At 45.2% G+C, this 15,590-nt stretch overlaps 1 protein-coding gene across 1 annotated transcript in view; it reads left to right on the forward strand.

The window, feature by feature from the left end:
- LOC144609985 (transmembrane protein 150A-like) overlaps positions 1 to 15,590 on the forward strand; it is a 65,137-nt gene that overhangs the window by 23,181 nt on the left and 26,366 nt on the right. Inside the window, exons 2-4 of the mRNA XM_078428404.1 lie at positions 406 to 453; positions 13,789 to 13,872; positions 15,316 to 15,383. Of these exons, the coding sequence (XP_078284530.1) occupies positions 406 to 453; positions 13,789 to 13,872; positions 15,316 to 15,383 (200 nt within the window). The remainder of the gene's footprint in view (positions 1 to 405; positions 454 to 13,788; positions 13,873 to 15,315; positions 15,384 to 15,590) is intronic.

Here is a 15,590-nt window from a genome sequence, read left to right on the forward strand (position 1 = left end):
TTCCAATAAAACAAGCTATTCATAAGTTCATGAGTTATAGGGCCAGATTTAGGCCATTCAGTCCATCAGGCCTACTCCATCATTCAATCATGGCAGATCTATCCTTGCCCCTCAACCCCATTCTCCTGCCTTCTCCCCATAACCCCTGACACTCTGGCATTCTGACATGGCTTGTAGGTCCAAGGTGGTTAGATGAAGTTTAAATACATGTCAAGTAAATAACTGAGTGATGGAATAGGTTTCTTGGGTTGAATGGGTTTTTCTTGTTCAATTGTGTATTGGCAAACTAGAATATTCTAATTGTCATCATAAGCAGTCCTCATCAGGTATTTTTGAACTACGATTAACACGGCGTTGATTAATTGATCAGTTGACTAACTGATCTCTGATTTTTCTTTTGCGCAGGTATGTGGTGGCAGTGCAGAATCATCACGTTTGTCCTGTGGATAACTGGTACAGTACTCTTGCATTTGGTACTTTGCAACACGATGAGAGGGAGTGTTCCAATAGTCAAGCTATCCCCCTCAATAATCCAACTCATCTGAGCAGCAACCTCGACTCAATTGTCATCATTTTGCCAAAATATTACATTGAAGGATTTGTCTTGCTCCACTCATTATCCCTCATTAAACCCATGTGCACAAGTCTTTGTGGTTCAGAACATATTTGAGAATAGAAAAATTAATTGTTCATCATGGGACAGGCTGTAAAATGTTTTAGAAATAGACCGTGCGCACACACACACACACACTCACACACACACACACACACACACACACACACACACACACACACACACACACACACACACACACACACACACACACACGTGTGTGTGTGTATGTGTGTGTATATATATGTATATATATATATTATATATACACATATATACACACACACACACACACACACACACATACGTATATATATACATATATATATATACACACACACACATATATATATATATATACCCTCTCTTCCCCTCCCCCACTGTCTTCCTGTCTCCACCTATATCCTTCCTTTGGGTCAGATTGGGAATAGGAGGGGGAGTTGAAGTGCTGAGCCACCGGGAGATCAGGTTGGTTAAAGCGGACTGAGCGGAGGTGTTCAGCGAAACAATCGCCGAGCCTGCGCTTGGTCTCACTGATGTAGAGAAGTTTACACCTGGAACAGCGAATACAGTAGATGAGGTTGGAGGAGGTGCAGGTGAACCTCTGCCTCACCTGGAAAGACTGTTTGGGTCCTTGGATGGAGTCGAGGAGGGAGGTAAAGGGACAGGTGTTGCATCTCCTGTGGTTGCAGGGGAAAGTACCTGGGGAGGGGGTGGTTTGGGTGGGAAGGGACGAGTGGTCCTTGAATGGAGTCGAGGGGGGAAATTCAGCTCTGATTTTGACACTGATGGAAATCATTCATTCTATTGTTTAGTTTAGTTTAGTTTAGTTTAGTTTAGTTTAGAGATACTAAACTAAAGCGCCCTCTCAGCCCACCGTGTCCGCGCTAACCAGTGATCCCCGCACCCTTGCACAGTAACACGGTAGCGTTAGCGCACGGTGGCACGGTAGCGGCACGGTAGCGCAGCGGTAGAGTTGCTGCTTTACAGCGAATGCAGCGCCGGAGACTCAGGTTCGATCCTGACTACGGGTGCTGCACTGTAAGGAGTTTGTACGTTCTCCCCGTGACCTGCGTGGGTTTACTCCGAGATCTTCGGTTTCCTCCCACACTCCAAAGACATACAGGTATGTAGGTTAATTGGCTGGGTAAATGTTTAAAAAAAATTGTCCCTAGTGGGTGTAGGATAGTGTTAATGTACGGGGATCACTGGGCGGCACGGACTTGGAGGGCCGAAAGGGCCTGTTTCCGGCTGTATGTATATGATATGATATGATAACACTATCCTAACACACTTTGGACAATTTATGTAGGAAAGAACTGCAGATGCTGGTTTAAATGGAAGATAGACACAAAATGCTGGAGTAACTCAGCGGGACAGACAGCATCTCTGGAGGGAAGGAACGGGTGACGTTTCGAGTTGAGACCCTTCTTCAGACAGACTATTTAAATTTATATCAAGCCAATTAACCTACAAACCTGTACGTCTTTGGAGTGTGGGAGGGAACTGAAGATCTAGGAGAAAACCCACGTGATCATGGGGAGAACGTAAAACGTCCGTAGTCAGGATCGAACCCGGGTCTCTGACGCTGTAAGGCAGCAACTCTACCGCTGCGCCAACTATGCAGCCTGAATCATGAAGGTCTTGGCGTCATATCCTGGATAATTAGCCGATGGTTCACCCAAAGAGTAATGAATTTGTGGATTTCACTGCCACAGAAGGCAGTGGAGGCCAATTCACTGGATGAATTTAAAAGAGAGTTAGATAGAGCTCGAGGGGCTAGTGGATTCAAGGGGTATGGGGAGAAGGCAGGCACAGGTTACTGATTGTGGATGATCAGCCATGATCACAATGAATGGCGGTGCTGGCTCGAAGAGCCGAATGGGCTCCTCCTGCAACTATTTTCTATGTTTCTATGTTTCTATGTTGTTTAAATCAATTCCTAATGAAATCAATGAACGTAACACAAGCCATGACTTCATTCCCCCCATTACTGACATAGGTGTTGTGTGTACCAGTCTATAAAGTTAAATCCAGTTAAGTGCCTGGGGTGTTCTAGCAATACTTGGCAAATATGCAGACTGGCTCAGAGGACAAGAACACCATCAACATGAGCAAACCACTACCTACGGGTTCCTGGCCAAGGTGCATACAATCAAATAGTGTTGAGGACTTGAGGACATAAGTTAAAGGTGAAGGGGAAAAGATTTAATAGGAACCTGAGGGGTACCTTTTTCACGCAAAGGGTGGTGGGTGTATGGAACAAGCTGCCAGAGGAGGTAGATGAGGCTGGGACTATCCCAACGTTTAAGAGACAGTTAGACGGGTACATGGATAGGACAGGTTTGGAGGGATATGGGCCAAGCGCAGGCAGGTGGGACTAGTTTAGCTGGGACTTGTTTGCCGGTGTGGGCAAGTTGGGCTGAAGGGCCTGTTTCCACTCAGTATGACTCTATGACTCTATCTGAAGCCAATGGGTATCAGGGGGAAGACACTTCAATGGTCAGACACATACTCTGCATGAAGGAAGGAGGCTCTGAATGCCAAGGGTCAATCAACCATGTCTCAGGATAATGCTCCGGACAGTATCCCAGTTAACCCTGTTTCTCTATCCACAGTCGCTGCCTGACTTGATGAGTGTTTGCAGCATTTTTCTGTTTTTATATATTATTGATAGCACTCAGCTCCTGCGTTTAGAAAAAAACAGTAACCGCTGTGTTGCTGAAATGTCTCCATCTGCTGGCAGCAGTGTGTATCATCTCCAGGGTGGAACTGGCTGGTCCCAACATCCAGCAAGACAGGATGCTTGGACTTGTCCATGTCATCGAGCACTCAGTTTGCCAAAGCCAGAGCATCTCATTGTGCATCCCCACTCGCAATCTCCTGAGCAGCCTCTCGAGACCTTCATTGGAATCCCTTGTGGCACTATATCTCGTGTGGGCCCACTCACCAGTCAGCCTAAAGTCTTACCTTTCCTTCACCTCCCAGAAGCCACTGATACCAGAGGTCTTCCTTTGATAATCGGGCATCTCTAACCTTAGTTTAGTTGTTTAGTTCAGAGATACAGCTCGGAACAGGCACTTCGGCCCACCGAGTCCGCACCGACCTGCGATTCCCGCACATTAACATTATCCTGCACACGTTCGGGCCGATTTACAATAGACAAAAGACAATAGGTGCAGGAGGAGGCCATTCGGCCCTTCGAGCCAGCACCGCCATTCAATGTGATCATGGCTGATCATTCTCAGTACCCCGTTCCTGCCTTCTCCCCATACTCCCTGACTCCGCTATCCTTAAGAGCTCTATCCAGCTCTCTCTTGAATGCATTCAGAGAATTGGCCTCCACTGCCTCCCGAGGCAGAGAAATCCACAGATTCACAACTCTCTGACTGAAAAAGGTTTTCCTCATCTCAGTTCTAAATGGCCTACCCCTTATTCTTAAACTGTGGCCCCTTGTTCTGGACTCCCCCAACATTGGGAACATGTTTCCTGCCTCTAACGTGTCCAACCCCTTAATAATCGTGTACGTTTCGATAAGATCTCCTCTCATCCTTCTAAATTCTAGTGTATACAAGCCAGGGTATACACTTATACAAAGCCAATAAACCTAAAAACCTGTACGTCTTTGGAGTGTGGGAGGAAACCGAAGATCTCGGAGAAAACCCACGCAGTCACGGGGAGAACGTACAAACTCCGTACAGGCAGCACCCGTAGTCGGGATCGAACCCGGGTCTCTGGCGCTGCAAGCGCTGTAAGGCAGCAACTCTACCGCTGCGCCACCGTGCCGACCCCTTCCCTCAGTTCTTCCCTCACTGTGCCCATTGCCATTTCTGGTGTGCAAGGATTAGAAACAATGAAGTAGATTGTCCTGCCCTCAACATATCCACCACAGACTCTCTGTCCTCTGAGTAATCCCACTGTTCCATTTGCCAATAATTTACTGAATTTTATGCAAGAAAAAAAAATCCACTTTATGTAAGTACATGTGATAATAAAGAACCATTGAACCAGAGTTCCCATAGACACGGTTATATGGTGACAATGAGGACTCTCTCCCTGATAAGCCTGCAATGAAATGGACAGAGGCAATAGCACAGCAATAATGTGTGCATGATTTTTTACCGCCCAGCCAATAATGGTGGAATTCAACTGTAAAAGTTGAAAGATCCACACAAAGGCCATTAGCAGGATCCTTCCTCCAGAACATTCTCTCGAGACCTTCATCGGTGCATTTAACCTTGGGGCATTTTATATAGTGTGGACTTACTCACCAGCCAGCCTAAATATCACTTTTCCTTCACCTCCTGCCTCACTGAAGCAACTCGCACCAGAGGTCTTCCGTTGATAATCTGTCTGAAGAAGGGTCTCGACCCGAAACGTCACCCATTCCTTCTCTCCTGAGATGCTGCCTGACCTGCTGAGTTACTCCAGCATTTTGTGAATAAATACCTTCGATTTGCACCAGCATCTGCAGTTATTTTCCTACTCCTTTGACAATCAGGCGTTTTTAACCTGAGTTTAGTTTAGTTTAGTTTAGTTTAGAGATACAGCGCAGAAACAAGCCCTTGTTGTCCTTCCTCCAGAGCCGTCAGTATCACTGAGAGGGACCCTACCTTGTTTGTGGTGACAGGCAGTGGTAATGTGTGACCTTGGCCTGTAGGACAATGAGACAAGTTATTGAGGCGTCCCAATGAAAAGTACTCTCAAATGGATGTGTGGGTATGTATATGCCTGTGTGTCCGTCTGTGTCTGTGTGTATTACTGTCTGAATGTCTATGAGTGTTGCCAGTTGTTACAGTGAAGTTCTGGTTCACTGAGTGGCTATTAATGAGTCTGGGAACGGGAGAGTTAAGGCAAGTTAAGGTTAAGTTAAAGTTAAGTGACGTTACTAGTAGAAGTTAAGGCACCACCTGTCAATATCAAATATGGAATGGAAAGGTTCCACCTTCACGTATCTTGTTAGATTAAATATATCTTTCCATATCGTTCCATGTCTCAGGATACGATATTCTTGGAGATGGAAGAAAAGGTAGGTTTAGGTCAGTGTATTTGGCAAAAATTGTAGGAATTTTCAGGGTAAATGGCAGGGAAAGAGTAGGGAAATAAAGTGGACTCGATGGACCCAATGGTCTAATTCTGCTGAATGAATTAATGATTGAATAAGTTTATTGGCCAAGTATGTGCATATACAAGGAATGTGCCTTGGTGCTCCGCTCACAAATGACAACACAAACATACAGTTAACAATTAAGAATAAAGCATAACCACATCAAAACAATAAGGATACAACATTACGGTCTAAACATGTGGGTGAAAATGAACCAGAGCAAAAAAGAGACTACAGACTTTGGTTATTGAGTAGAACTACCACTCGTGGAAAAAAGCTGTTTTTATGTCTGGCTGTGGCTGCTTTGACAGTCCGGAGTCGCCTTCCAGGGGGAAGTGCTTCGAAGAGTTTGTGGCCCGGGTGAGAGGGTGAGATAGACACAAAAAGCTGGAGCAACTCAGCGGGACAGGCAGCATCTATGGAGAGAAGGAATGGGTGATGTTTTGGGTCGAGACCCTTCTTCAGACGAATTCTGCTCCTGTGCCTAAGAAATGTACAAAATAACTTGGACATAGTGGGTGGAATATGTGTACCCAGTGAATTGGAGGTATTAGACTAAGTGCGTGCATTGAGAAAATGAAGAGGCAGAATTGGAAAATGTACCTCATAAATTAGAAGGGTTAGTCTGGATTGCACATTGAATAATTTGGAGGGTTTTGTCTCGAGTGGCCTCCAGTGAGTTGGCGGGATTCTTCTGTGTTATGTAAAAAAATGAGTTGCAGGATTAGTCTGGTTTATCATAGTGTATATCCCCCTCATCAGGAAAGTACACATAAGATATTGACGGAGAAACAAGAGACAGGAATCTTAAGGAAAAACAAACTGTTGAAGGAACTCAGTGTGTCAGGCAGCGTCTATGGAGGGAAACGGCTAAACATACATTTCGGAGTGGGAGATCCTTCTTCATCTTAATAAAATATTGATGAGTTCTTTCGTCAAATTAGATCGTACTGCAAACCCGGCTCAACATTCGCTATTAAAAACATAAAATGCTGGAAATACTCACCAGGTTGAGAATCATCTGCAGAAAGAGAAATTGTTAATGCTTCACTTCCAAGTTTAATTTTCCTAAACAGGTGGTGGAGAAATTGGTGGTGCACTTCTTCCATTCCAGTGCAGCATTCCATGCTCACAATGTGGTCTTGTGGACCCTGGAGAATCCGCAATCACTTTAGTGAAGATTTGGGCTCAGTCTGCAGCTTCTGGGTGCCTGTCACTTTAATTTCCCGTCCCACCTCCCCTTGACCTATGTGTCTGTGGCCCCCCACACTGTTGCAAGGCTCAACACAAGCCTGAGGAACAGCACCTCCATCTGGGCAAATAGCACCTTTCTAAACTCACTATAAATTTAGTTTAGACGAGTTTAGTTTAGAGATACAGGAAACAAGCCCTTTGGCTAACAGGTCCGCACCAAGACCAGCGACCAACCGATACACGAGTTCTATCCTACACTCTAGGGACAATTTACAGAAGCCAATGAACCTACAAAGCCACATGCTGTTGGAATGTGGGAGGAAGCCAGGACACCCGGAGGAAACCCACGTGGTCACAGGGAGAATGGGCAAACTCCGTACAGATACCACCTGAGGTCAGGATTGAACTTGGGTCTCTGGCGCTGAAAGATAGCAACACTACCACCTTTGCTTTAGGTAACTCATTCTTTTTTTCTGTATCAGAACAGAGCCTTTTTAGCCTATTATCACAATGGCTCCATTTTTTGTACACATTCTGATCTGCTGACCATGTCCCACAGCCTTGCTATTAAAAGACACACAATGTCTCGTGTTTTATTGATTCATTTGGACACTGTATTAAAGATGTTCCCTTTGTGCTCTCCATCCCTCCCGAGCCTCTCTGCTACTGAAAACTAGTTTGTTTTCTGTCTCTTTCCTAGTTCTGATAATGGGTCCCAGATCTAAATTGTGGTCTTTCCTTTTGCACAGATGTTGCCTAACCCACTGAGCGCATCCAGCATTTTCTGTTTTTTAATATTTTCATTTATCATTCATTAATGGGATAGCAGGGTGGCCCAGTGGTAGAGTTGTTCCCTTACAGCGCCAGAGACCCGGGTTCGATCCTGACTATGGGTGCTTGTCCCTACGGAGTTTGTACGTTCTCCCTGCGTGTGTTTTCTCCGAGATCTCCGGTTTCCTCCCACACTCCAAAGACGTACAGTTTGTAGGTTAATTGGCTTGGTATAATTATAAACTGTCCCTCGTGTGTGTAGGATAGTGTTAGTGTGTGGGAATCGCCGGTCGGCGTGGACACGGTGGGCTGAAAGGCCTGCTTCCCAGCTGTATCTCTACACTAAACTAAAGGAAACTTTTGCAGAAATAAAATGTCCTGATTTCAACACAAACATTGGTGACATTGTAACTTCCTCATATCACAGAGGCCTAAGGCTTTCTTTATCTGGGAGGTATATTAAAATGAATTTCTTTTCCGCTCATTCCAGAAAGTTTAACTTGGGATCCTTGATGTGTTAACACTTTCATTAAGGATTATCCAGCTGCTTTCAGGCTAGTTTGTTAACATGTGACATGGCCACATCAAAAGATTACTCAGAATGTCCTCCGGACTAGTTAATGTTAAATTAATGTTATGAATTTATTTTCTAAGGAACACAATGCCAGTGCTCTGTAAACAGAAAATAAGTGCGGAGCAAAGACTTGCCGAAAGTTTTGATGGCATTTTTTGAACCTAAATTTGACAATTTATCCAGCTGCCTTATTTTGGGTTTCAATTAAAATTGTACGTTGTGAAAAATGGGAGGAGTTGCAGGAAGTGAGGAATGCTGTCAGCAGATCCAGGGGGATATAGAACAGCTGCAGAAATGGGCGGAGAAATGGCGGGCAGGGTTTAACGTGAACGAGTGTGATGCGTTGCACTGTGGGAGGTTGAATGGAAGGAGAGAGTGTACAGTTAATGGCAAGACCATTAACAGCATTGGTGTGCAGAGGGATCTTGGAGTCCAAGTTCATAGCTCATTGACAGTGGCAGCTCAAGTAGATTGGGTCGTTAAGAAGGCGTATGGCATGCTTGCCTTCATTGCTCGGGGCACTGAATGCAGGAGTCTGGAATTCATGATGCAGCTCTATAGGACTCCAAATCTGGTCTCCAAATTTGAGGAAGGATATTCTTGCTATTGAGGGCGTGCAGCGTAGGTTTACTAGGTTAATTCCCGGAATGGCGGGACTGTCATATGTTGAAAGACTGGAGCGACCAGGCTTGTATACACTGGAATTTAGAAGGATGAGAGGGGATCTTATCGAAACGTATAAGATTATTAAGGGGTTGGACACGTTAGAGGCAGGAAACATGTTCCCCGTGTTGGGGGAGTCCAGAACAAGGGGCCACAGTTTAAGAATAAGGGGTAGGCCATTTAGAACGGAGATGAGGAAAAACCTTTTTCAGTCAGAGAGTTGTGAATCTGTGGAATTCTCTGCCTCAGAAGGCAGTGGAGGCCAATTCTCTGAACGCATTCAAGAGAGAGCGAGATAGAGCTCTTAAGGATAGCGGAGTCAGGGGGTATGGGGAGAAGGCAGGAACGGGGTACTGATTGAGAATGATCAGGAATGATCACATTGAATGGCGGTGCTGGCTCGAAGGGCCGAATGGCCTCCTCCTGCACCTATTGTCTATTGACTTTGGTTTGGCCGCATTTGCAGTATTGCATGCAGTTCTGGTCACCCCATTGCAGAAAAGACGTGGAGACTTTGGAGAGGGTGCAGAGTGCTGCCTGGATTAGAGGGTTTCAGCTGCAGGGAGAGGTTGGAGAGCTTCCGATTATTTACTCCGGAATGCCAGAGGTTGAGGTAGACTTGGTAGAAGTATGTAAGATGATGAGAGGCGTAGATAAGGTAGACAGCCAGAACATTTTTACCCGGGGTGCAAATGTCTAACACTAGAGGTCACACAGAAAAGGCGAGAGGGGGGAAATTAATGAAGATGTATGGGACAGGTTTTTTTACGCAGAGAGTGGTGGGGGCTTGGAATGCGCTGCCAGAGATGGTGATGGAGGCAGATACATTAGTAGCGTTTAAGAGGCACATGGAAGTGCAGGGAATTGAGGGATATGGATCATGTACAGGCAGATGAGATCAGTTTAAATTGGGATCATGTTCGGGACAATAATTGTGGGCCAAAGGACCCATTGCTATCCTGCACTGTTCTATGTTCTGTGACCTTGAATCCATATACCTATGACTTTCTAGCCAGACATATTTCCATCACCATCTCTAAATTTGCCAACGACACCACCGTTGTTGGAAGAATAATGATGAGATGGTCGTCGTATGTTAGAGCATCGGAAGAAGATTGAAAATCTGATTATAAGATGCCGGAACACCTGTCTTGCTCCCAATGTCAGCAAGACCAAGCGGCTGACTAAACGTGCAGGAACGAACTGCAGATGCTGGTTTAAACCGAAGATAGACACAAAACGCTGGAGTGACTAAGCGGGACAGGCAGCATCTCTGGAGAGAAGGAACGGGTGACTTTTCGGGTCAAGACCCTTCTTCAGACTGAGTTACTCCAGCATTTTGTAGAGATTTTTTTTTAGATTTAGAGATGCAGCGCAGAAACAGGCCCTTCGGCCCACCGGGACCGCGCCGCCCAGCGATCCCCGCACGCTAACACTATCCCACACCCACTAGGGACAATTTTTACATTTTGCCCAGCCAATTAACCTACATACCTGTACGTCTTTGGAGTGCGGGAGGAAACCGAAGATCTCGGAGAAAACCCACGCAGGTCACGGGGAGAACGTACAAACTCCCTACAGACGGCGCCCGTAGTCAGGATCGAACCTTAGTCTCCGGCGCTGCATTCGCCGTAAGGCAGCAACTCTGCCGCTGCGCCACCGTGCCGAGCTGAGTCTGAAGATGGGTCATGACCCAAAACGTCACCCATTCCAGGATGCCAACTGTCCCACTGAGTTACTCCAGAATTTTGTGTCTATCCAAGGAATTGACTGTTGACTTTATAAGGGGAAAGTCATGGATCCATAAACCTGACTTCATCGTTGGTGGAGAGAGTCAACAACTTCCACTTCGAAATGCATCTCTGAAGATCTATCCTGGTCCCAGCACGTAGATGTCCTAAAGAAAGCTCATCAACGCTTTTGTTTCCTTAGAATATTGAGGAAATTCGGTGCGTCGATGTATGTAATACTGCCTTGAACTCCTACAGCTCCTAAGGTAAAGAATATATTGACTGGTGGCATCACAGTCTAGTTTGGCAACTCAAACGCCCAGGAACTGCAAAAGGTGGGGGACACTGCCGAGCCCATCAGTTCCGACCTGCCCACCAGCGAGGGGATCTACAGGAGCCGCTGCCTCAAAAAGGCAACCAGCATCATCAGAGACCCACACCACCCTGACCACAATCTCAAGTCAAGTCAAGTTTATTTGTCACGTGCACATACACGATGTGCAGTGAAATGAAAGTGGCAACGCCTGCGGATTGTGCACAAAAAATAATTACAGTTACAGCATATAAATAAAGTTAATATAGAGAAGACAAAATGTAGTCCCTGGAGTTATAAAAGTTAACAGTCCTGATGGCCTGTGGGAAGAAACTCCGTCTCATCCTCTCCGTTTTCACAGCGTGACAGCGGAGGCGTTTGCCTGACCGTAGCATCTGGAACAGTCCGTTGCTGGGGTGATAGGGGTCCCTCATAATCTTGCTTGCTCTGGATCTGCACCTCCTGATGTATAGGTCCTGCAGGGGGGCGAGTGTAGTTCTCATGGTGCGTTCTGCCGAACGCACTACTCTCCGCAGGGCCATCCTGTCCTGGGCAGAACTGTTCCCAAACCAGACTGTGATGTTGCCGGACAGGATCTCATTTCATTCCTATCATCAGGAAGAAGGTATATGTGTCTGAAAACTATGACCACTAGTTTCTTCCCAACAACCATCAGGCCCTTGAACGCTATACACCGCTAACCTCAACAACCAACTATGGACTGTCTTTGGTTGCATTAAGGGCTTTGTATTTTGTTTGCACTAACACTCAGGTTGTTATTATTTTTTTGTTTATCATATATAATATCTGTGGGTACTGTGTTTACAGGCCAGGTATGCTGCTGCAAGTAAGAATTTCATCATCCTGTTGTTAGTGAATATGACAATTAAATCCTCTTGAAATACTGTCCTGTAGCATTGACTTTTTAAGCAGCATGTAAGTGAATGTTAGTTAAAGAATGTACTTTGCACAAACTCATGATTAATAGGAAATCGTTGGTGCCATTCCATGTACTTGCAAGCCAGCACAAGTAGCAGACATTAACTGATGTAAATTCCAGGCAACATTTACATTGCCTCTGCACACTGACATTCAGTCATGTTTCCGATTAAGATCTCGAGATTGAGATGTTTCCTCTCCAGGTTTCTATGATGGCTGATAAGGCCAATGAGGGGTGCAGGGAGTGTACTGAGGCCTGATGGGGTGGATAGTGGTAATCGGTGCACAATGTCCATTGTTTATGCTGTGTTCCCATCTCATCCCAAAGCACGGACTCCAGTTTCAGTGTGGAACTTAATCCTTCTGCGTTTTGAGTCGACGTGTGCCAGCGTTTCCAGGCGTAGGTGGGGAGATTGGACTTTATTAACGGGGTTTCAAACAATCCTTGAAGGGAATCAAAGGACATGGGGTTAGTGCAGGAAAGTGGTTATGAAGTGGAAAATCAGCCATGACCCCGATGAATGGAAGAGCAATTTTAAAGGGCCAAATGCCTGCACCTATTCCTTATGTTCATATGAATACTCTGTTAACCTGTGCTAATGCAAGTCTACGTTGAGATTGGATCTGTTGTGAACTCACTAGATTGGACCTGTTGTGAACGAGGATCATAGTTCCTGTGCCATCATGAAGCAAACGTAAGAAGGAAATTAACTTCAGCAGGCGGCCATATTTGAGGCAAATTCTCTACACTCCTTGATTGTCAGAGTCAGTAGTTTTAGTGACGTTGAAAGGCCATAAAAAGAGGTTGTTGCTGCTCCCTGCATTTCTCTTGGAGTTATTACTTAATAAAGATCATGTCCACTTTGCCTCCAAGTAGATGGAATCAGGGCGATTCAAGCAATGCGAAGAGTCGCCACCCCAACCATTACCCATACTTTTCCTCCAGAGATGCTGCCTGATCCGCTGATTTACTCTAGCACTTTGTGTCTATCTTCAGCTCGTTGCCAATGGTAGACAGGTTAAGGAGATGCTTGGTGGTATCTTTCGTTGTGGCAAACTCCATAGGACATCCTTTGATAGTCAGAATAGTCCGAATTTACTCCTTTGTTAAAGATGGTCATGATTACAACATCAGTGAGGTTGCCAGTATTTTTCCTCTTCCCTGATATAGGAGATAGGGTTACTGGAATTTGTGATTGAAATTCTTCACTGTGAAGGGCGGCGCGGTGGCGTAGCGGTATAGCTACTGCCTTACAGGTGGCAGATACCCCGGTTCGATCCTGACTATGGGTGCACGATTGTATGGAGTTTGTTCGTTCTCCCCGTGACCTGCGTGTGTTTTCTCCGAGATCTTCGGTTTCCTCCCACACTCCAAAAATGTACAGGTTTGTAGGTTAATTGGCTTGGTATAAAATGTAAAATTGTCTCAGGTGTGTGTTGGATAGTGTTAGTGTGCGGGGATCGCTGGGCGGTGCGGGCTCGATGGGCTGACGGGCCTGTTTCCGCGCTGTGTCTCTAAACTAAACTAAACTAAACTAAAAGTTTTACAACTTGCTTAGCGATACCATCTGCTCCCAAAATCCTAATTGCAGTTTGGTTCTCAGATGGCTTCCTCTTGCCCAGAGCTGTCGGCAAGGTGAGACCGTATTTGCTGTGTTTGCGGAGATCTTCGATGTATTTCGTCCAGGTGCACCGACCGCCTTTCGCTCCGTGATAATTTCTGTGCTTGTCTTTAACTTCTGTTTTGGATTGTAAGCGTCGGCTGCAGTTGGTCCCGGTGGTATTCACGAACCCTTGCACATCATGGTTATCAATGAATTGCTCGATTTCCTGTGCTGTTTAGTTCCACTGTTCCTTAGGTTTCACTTTTGATTCTCTCTGCAGGATCTACAATGACTCGTGTGATGAAAACATTGTCCAAGATGATCACAAAAGATGTTGCACTTTAGATGATATCCCATTGGTCAGGTAAGATAACAGCCAGTGCCATCGTGAAGTTAATGTCAGTAAAACAGTTCATACCACCAGATGTAGACAATCCAGTTGCCATTGGTGGTTCTGATTCAAGGACACATACACATACTCTTTCTGTTCCCTTTCCTCCCAAATCCACCATTGTTTTTCTTTGCATTTATTATATCAGGAATAAAAAGCGTTTGCTTTTTTCACAATCGTGCATAGGTTAAGCATAGACAAGAGAAATGCCAGAATAACACCCACTGGCCTCCTTCTGCTGAGGAATCAGAGTTTCTCCAGGTTGAGCAAAATGTGGAAGAAACATCAAAGGTACCGAATATTCTCTGTATTATTGACCTGAAAAGTGGTTTGGTAGAGTCGATGCTGAATGGTCAGGCCAAGTTATTTTTTAAACCCTCTGCCATGGACTCTAACACTTAACTCTACCTCATTCAGTTACTCTATCATTGTACTTGAATCTATTTGCACTACTTCAGACTGCACTACAATCCTGCACCACTGTGCTCTTTTGTCATTGTTTTCATAGTTGGGTTCATTGTTACTCTATTTATACAGTTTATTCTGTGAGCTTCATATGTGCAAGGAATTTCAATGCATCCTGCGTGAATGGCAATAAATGGATCTGAATCTGAATCTAGCCATAATGGCACGATTTGTGGACAGTGAGACTCACAAACTCGATGAAGAATTTGGTGATTGTTTGGACTTTATCCCTTGGAGCGCAGGGGGTGAGGGGTGATCTTACAGAGGTGTACAAGATCATGTGGGGAATAGATCAGGTATCTGACACAGAGACTTTTGCCCAGAGTAGGGGAATTGAGAACCAGAAGACATACATTTAATGTGAGGAGGGAAATATATTTAATAGGAACTTGAGGGGGGTAACTTTTCTACATAAAGGGTGGTGGGTATACGGAAAGAGCTGCCGGAGGAGGTGGTTGAGGCAGGTGCTATCAAAACGTTGAAGAGATATTTGGACAGGTACATGGACAGGAAAGGTTTAGAGGGATCTGGGCCTAGTTTGGGCAGGTGGGACTAATGTGGATGGAGCATGTTGGTCGGCATGGGCAAGTTGGGCCGATGGGCCTGTTTCCATGCTGTATGGCTCTATGACTCTATTATATGATTGTGTGGCTTACCGTAGTATGTATAGCACTGTATAAGCTAAACGATTGGAAAGTCAGACATACCAGGTCTCAATACCAGATAATCCCAAGTAATCCCAGTTTAAAAAACTTAACTTTCAAAATAAGCTGCACCTCCAGCCTTGCTGTGATTCTGTCATCTTGCCAATAATGCACGAAATTCCTCATGTATATTTGCCTTGACTAGTTCAGTTGAAGGTTCATACAGATGCTGTTGTTTGCACAAAGCTTGCTTTTGTTCAGACCTTTTCTCTCTGTGTCTCCCTCCCTCCTCCCCCTCTCCCTGCAGTAAATGTGGCACCCTTCCTCCCGAGAGCTGCCTCTTCAGCTTGATCTGCAATATTGGTTCTTTCATGGGTAAGTCGTGCATTAAAGTACCATGGAATGAAGGGTGAGTGACTGTATCATTTGCTCAACTTACTTTCCAAGTGAAAACAACCTTCCTTAGTTTATTGTGTACAATATGGAACCGACAAGCCAAAGTTTTGTGATATCTAAAGTGGCGCTGCAGTAAGTGTATCTGTCTCACAGCTCCAGTGACCTTCAATGCTGTCTGCATGAAGT

The sequence above is a fragment of the Rhinoraja longicauda genome, chromosome 35 (assembly GCF_053455715.1).
Source record: "Rhinoraja longicauda isolate Sanriku21f chromosome 35, sRhiLon1.1, whole genome shotgun sequence".
NCBI classification, from domain to species: domain Eukaryota; kingdom Metazoa; phylum Chordata; class Chondrichthyes; order Rajiformes; family Arhynchobatidae; genus Rhinoraja; species Rhinoraja longicauda.